The sequence below is a fragment of the Hevea brasiliensis genome, chromosome 14 (genome assembly GCF_030052815.1).
Source record: "Hevea brasiliensis isolate MT/VB/25A 57/8 chromosome 14, ASM3005281v1, whole genome shotgun sequence".
NCBI classification, from domain to species: Eukaryota; Viridiplantae; Streptophyta; class Magnoliopsida; order Malpighiales; family Euphorbiaceae; genus Hevea; species Hevea brasiliensis.
This window is the reverse complement of record NC_079506.1, coordinates 82,911,658-82,917,300: the sequence shown is the minus strand read 5'-3', so window position 1 is coordinate 82,917,300 and position 5,643 is coordinate 82,911,658. Positions and strand designations below refer to the sequence as shown.

At 33.0% G+C, this 5,643-nt stretch overlaps 2 protein-coding genes across 2 annotated transcripts; both read right to left on the bottom strand.

Moving 5' to 3' along the window:
- Nucleotides 1–600: 600 nt before the first annotated feature.
- LOC131173012 (auxin-responsive protein SAUR66-like) lies at nucleotides 601–1,941 on the bottom strand. Its single transcript, XM_058134656.1, has 2 exons — nucleotides 1,692–1,941; nucleotides 601–1,103 (listed from the first exon to the last, which is right to left on the bottom strand). The coding sequence occupies exons 1-2, from the start codon at nucleotides 1,939–1,941 to the stop codon at nucleotides 601–603; spliced, it is 753 nt and encodes a 250-aa protein (XP_057990639.1).
- Nucleotides 1,942–2,743: 802 nt separating this feature from the next.
- Nucleotides 2,744–4,025, bottom strand: LOC131172546 (uncharacterized). Its single transcript, XM_058133535.1, has 3 exons — nucleotides 3,891–4,025; nucleotides 3,118–3,769; nucleotides 2,744–2,982 (listed from the first exon to the last, which is right to left on the bottom strand). Exons 2-3 carry the CDS (start codon nucleotides 3,742–3,744, stop codon nucleotides 2,884–2,886), a joined length of 726 nt encoding a protein of 241 aa, XP_057989518.1. The 5' UTR covers nucleotides 3,745–3,769; nucleotides 3,891–4,025; the 3' UTR covers nucleotides 2,744–2,883.
- Nucleotides 4,026–5,643: the final 1,618 nt, after the last annotated feature.

Sequence of the window (5,643 nt, the reverse complement as noted above, 5' to 3'; positions counted from 1 at the left end):
TGGAATTCAACTAGGTTTATGAAGAAGCATAGCATACTTGTTGGATTTGAGGGAAGAAAAACTAAGAATAGATTTATGCTAGAACAATAGGAGAGAAAAAAACATAAATTCATTAGTAAAACAGGGGATTTACATATACAAATTTAAAGATTTTTTCTTCATTTCTTCCTCATTTTCTTAACTCTCTAAAACTCTCTTTCCAGCTCTCTCAAAGTCTCTATGCTCTCTCTATTTCCAGCAGCAACACTCACATTTTCCAGCAGCAGCACTCTCTTCCTCTTATATGGAAAGAATCCTTTCTTTAGTTAACATAGCCCATACTTGCACCATGCTTGGGTATGGCTGTTTCTTTACTTGTACACATATATTTTACCTACTAAATCTCATAACTCCAACAATACTTCAATATGTTGAATGAGTTTCCTATCATACTTTTGACAGTTTTCTCCAAGCAGACACTCGTGTCTTTACATCAACATTGCTGCATTACATGAAGTCCCACATAATCATTTTAGCCACTGATGTTTTTCATTCGACATAATCTATTTTCCATTATGAATTGCTGAATGATTTAACACGTATATTACACTGTAATAAGGATCAGTTACAAAATTGAACTACTTCAATAAGCAAAATGAGCAGTTGTTGACTCGTATGTCCTTGATGTAAACAAATAGATGTTGAGCAGCAACTGGCTTCCATAGACATAAGCAAAGCTTTCTCTATGTCTTTAACTAAACCCTTTTTGATGATTGAAACCACATACTCCATGAACACAGCATCAAATGGCAATTTGATAGGACCTTCACTTGATAGCCCATACACTTCTTCAGACATCTTCAATAGCTCTTTCATGATGTTATTGTTGAGATATGCTAGAGGAACAGTAAGTCGCTTTTGATCTCTGGTGCAGATAACAAAATTTCCTGTAGTAGTTGATGTTGATGTATTAGAAGATTTAGCGTTTCTGTTGGTGCTGATCTTAGGAAAAGAAATTCTATTCCTCCTCATGGCAGTTCTCCTTTGCCACTTTCTTGCAATTTTGATGAGCTTCTTTGGGCTAATCATGCTTCTTGTTCCATGTTGGAAGAAGAGATTTAGATCTTAAGACAATATTGAGTTGATCAGTAAATGGAAAAGCAGTGGGTAGTAAATATAGTGAAAAGGTTTGGGGGTTGGGACATTCCATATCGTGTAGCTTTCCTTGTGCTGTTGTTATTTTCAATGTAGAAATAGGTGGTTAGTTAATTCAGAGGGGATACCTTCGGTTGTTAGCATAGTTATTTATGTTTAACAACTTGTTTCCTATAGTGAAGATGAGTATTGTTTGCATTCTCATTTTGTCTTTTGGTTCAAGGACACTACAAGGTCACAAATCACAAGGTCTCCAAGCTTTAGGAGAAAATTTTATAAATTAATGGGAGATTTTTTTTGAGGTTTTTAGAATTTGGATTTCTGTTAGTAATGTTGAGTGTAGAGCATGAGCATGTTATTTTGCATTTTCAGCTGATTGGCATAATGCATGTTGGACAAAAATAAGCATGAAAAACATTTTGAGACTTTTGATAAATTGTATGAAAATAAGCTATTGTGTGCCTTATTTACAAATCTAATTATAACTCTTCAAAAACTCCAAATTGGCAGCTGGTTGCTAGTTACTTGATCTTGCAGACAGAAAGACAGTGAAAAACAATGGCTAGATATGGATGTCAAGAAAGCATTCTCAACATCTCTAGTAGCCTGTTGTTTGATCAAACCAAATGCATATCCCATATGCTCTGTGTCACATGGCAGTGTGAGAGGCCCCTTGTTTTGCAATCCAAATTCTTCTTCTGCCATGTTGAACAGCTGTTTTATGATTTCATTTTTAAGATATTCTAATGGAAGAAGGAAACGTTTTTTATCTGCTGAATACACAGCAAAATGGCCCTTTTCAGACATTGGTGATGTGCTGCAGTTGCTAGTATTAGTAATTCCAATGGTATGTGGCAATGTAATTCTCTTTCACTTGATTGCAGCCAGCTTTTGCCATTTCCTTGCCAATTTAAGGAGTTTCTTGGTACTGATCATCTTGTTACTCTATAAAATGAATGGAAAGATTTATGGGAGAAAGTGGAGGAGAACTTGAGATTTTTGAGTGCCGAATGCTAACCCTGTGATGGTTAATAAGGCTAAATAGCTTGACTATATATATATATTCAGAGGAAGACATGGTCCCTCACAATTGAAGGTCACATGGGAGGCAACACCATGTGATAGGTGGATGTAAGAGCCTTTTGGGGAGGTGGGCATGTTTGCTACTGTTCATAATCATCCCATCGAGGTGGAACAAGGTGGTGTCATATCTATATCCTTTTACCATGTAATTTACTAGCAAAATTGATACTCTGATCTCTGTTTATTGCTTTTAATGTTTGCTGATCTAAAACTATTTATAAAATTTGGTTAGGTTGTGTAAGACTGATTCTGTTGTCGACATGGATAGGCCAAGTTGGACCCAATATGTCCAAGAATTGCCAAAACAGGTATTCATGGAAATTGTATCTGACAGTGATGTGTGTGTGTGTGCTCTGTAACAGCATTGCTTATTAATAGGATGCTATTTGAGACTTCAGCAAAATTTCCACAACATGGTTCAACTAGCTGAATTTAAGTTCTGATCTTTTTTTCCTTTTGGTTGAAGGACACAACAGGCATTATCAATACAAAAGGTTATCAAGCAAAATACTGACAGCCTAGGCAGTGCAAAAACAAGATCAATATACTCTTAATTATATAGAAGGGACGGCATGGCAATTGACAACAGTAAGTAACTAAATATCACCTCCCTCAAAACAAGGTTAATTAGCATTAGTAAAGATCATACATATGTCCAACACAGTTTCATTTTGGTGCTGCAGCATCCTTGATCTCATCCTTAGCAAGGAAGACAGTGGTAAGAGCTGCTTTTGACTGCAGAGAAGCCTTCAACAATTCCAGACCCTGCAACAGAAACGCAATTAAGGACTAAAACCAATATTAATTGCATGCTATATTGCTTAATGTTCATGCTGCTATTGGAATAAATGAAGAAAAAAGAAACAAATTGTTAATATAATGAGTTGAAATTGAACATGCCTCATCAATGCCAAATTGAACCGTTTTCTCGTTAAGTGCACTAAAACCATTAACACTAAACTTGTTTAGCAGAGCAACACCGGAGATCATTGACATTGGTGACACTGACAAATCATCAGTCACTATGTACGTAACCAAGCCCTTCACAAAACCTCCCTCACTACCACTTGCTGTATTATTATCATTGATAACAATAAACTGCGGTTCAAAGGTCATTGGTGCATTGCAGTAACTACAAGGAGCATCTTTCCGATCAGTAACACACCGGTGGTGATAATTAGAACAACCATACACCTTTCGTCTTGCCCCAGGTTGGAGATGATCAATGTCAGGCAGCAAGAGAGGCATATTTGCCAGCTGGCTCAACGGCACAGTGGGTTTCAGAAGTGAATCCTTACTTTGATATGGTTGCATGTAAGCTTCATCAAGGTTTTCAAGGCTTTCGTGAAGATTTCCTATACAGCCAACCATTGCTGGTTTTTTGAGCAGCCTAATTACGGTTCCTACAGGCAAAGACAGGAGGGCGAAAAGGAAATCCACAAAATCTTTTCCAGCTTCTGCAAAAAGGACTCTATTCGCTTTCTTGTCGATCAATAGCTTCAAGCTTACTTTGTTCTCGGCAGCCATTCTTAATTGATATATAGCACGATATCTGTATTTACAGACACATATAGTTAATCTAATTATTTTTTTCTTCCAAGAAAGAGAATGATTTAATTATCTAGAGGAGAGACATATATTTGACCATAAAAGGCAGAAGGAGATGAATGTACCTGTGCTTTGGCGCGTCAAGTTCCTAGTTATAAAAACTTACTGAGTTGTGAATGAAGCCAGAAGTGATATATATAGAAGTGGGCAATATATATATATATATATATATATGAAAAATTTTCTTAATTTTCAAGAACTTAGCCTGGAAGTAACAAAGGACGACGGATGACTCAGGGCTCACTTTGCTTCCCTTTGTCTCTCTCTGTTTCTCTTATATTTGGTCTTTTCTCATTAGCTTTGTTTCTAACTTTTTTGTCACTCACTTTTTTTTTTTTATTAAAGATATTGTCATTCTTGTCTTTTTTAACTTCCTTCTTTTCATCTTTTTCAACCATAAGATGCACAAATTAATTTTAATTTTATTTATATAATACAATATCATTAATAAAAAATATTATATATTGTTAATGCAAAATTTTAATTAATGTTATGATTGTATGTAAAATGCAGTGATTAAAAAAATAATAATTTAATCATAAAATTTTAATTAAATATTTCTGGCATTACTTTTTTAAAAATATGAGGTAAATAATATAGAGCTTTTTTATTTTCATCATGATTCCTTAAATTTCTTTTTCAAGTTAAATGTTGGCAGTCATTTTTTTTTTCTTTGTAATATTATACTTAGCATTGAGTTTTTATATATATATATATATATATATTAAGTATATAATATAGTTGTAAAATATTATATTTAATTAAAAAATAAAAAATTCATGGAAATTAAGGATATTAAAAGTGTTGTGGAAAGAATATATATCAACTATTTGATTTGTGAAGAACAAAGTTTTGTTTGAAAAGGGGAAAAAATCTTTATATTTACTTCAAACTTAAACTATGACCTCAATTTTAAAATATATTATTTTTAGCTAAAATTCAATTGGAAACTCGATGCTTAACTCCTCATTAATTCGTGGCATTTGTCATTATATGGGGAAATTTTTTTTTTAGTAGGAGATTAGGGAGTAGAGACTCGAAATTACCAAGTGAATGATATATTTTCAATATCAAATTAAAACAGGTTAGCTAGAAAGTATTATACAGGTTAAATGCAAATGTCTGAGCAACTAAAATAATTTATAATAATTAAATTTAATTGAAAAAGAAAATTATATGAGCAATTGATTAATATTATGTAACACCCAAATTTAATTAATTCAAATAAATTTGAATTCTAAATTAAGAGTCCAAAATTTTAATTAAGTTATTTTAATAGTTGAATTAGGAATTATTTAAACCCTTTAGCTACTTTTGTATCCCTCCCATATGGGATACTACAAATTAATATAAGAAAATAAAAATGAAGATCTCTTCACATGAAAGCGAACATTGGAAAGTTGCTGAAAATGAAGAAGAAGAAGAAGAAACAAGCACTGTTATGCAAACTTTTCGACTTTTAAGATGTCCATCAGTGTCCTTTTTGGATTTGCAATGGCTCACCCTCAGATCAATCACAACTTATTGCTTAGGAGAGAAGTTTGTCACCAAAGCTTGTTCACTGAGAATTTTCTTACCTACACCTAGTCTATCATGGATATAAAATAAACCATATACGATAGGATTCACTTATTAAATATATGAATTGTAAGTGGGTTTAAGAAAGAGTTTTCAATGGAAAAGCATTAACTCTAAAGAGATTCTAGTGCATAGCCAAAAGAAATGTCATTACATTAATTACAAACTATAATCTCCCTCAAAATAAGGATAATTAGAATTAGGAAATAACATATATATCCAACATAATTTCAATTTGGT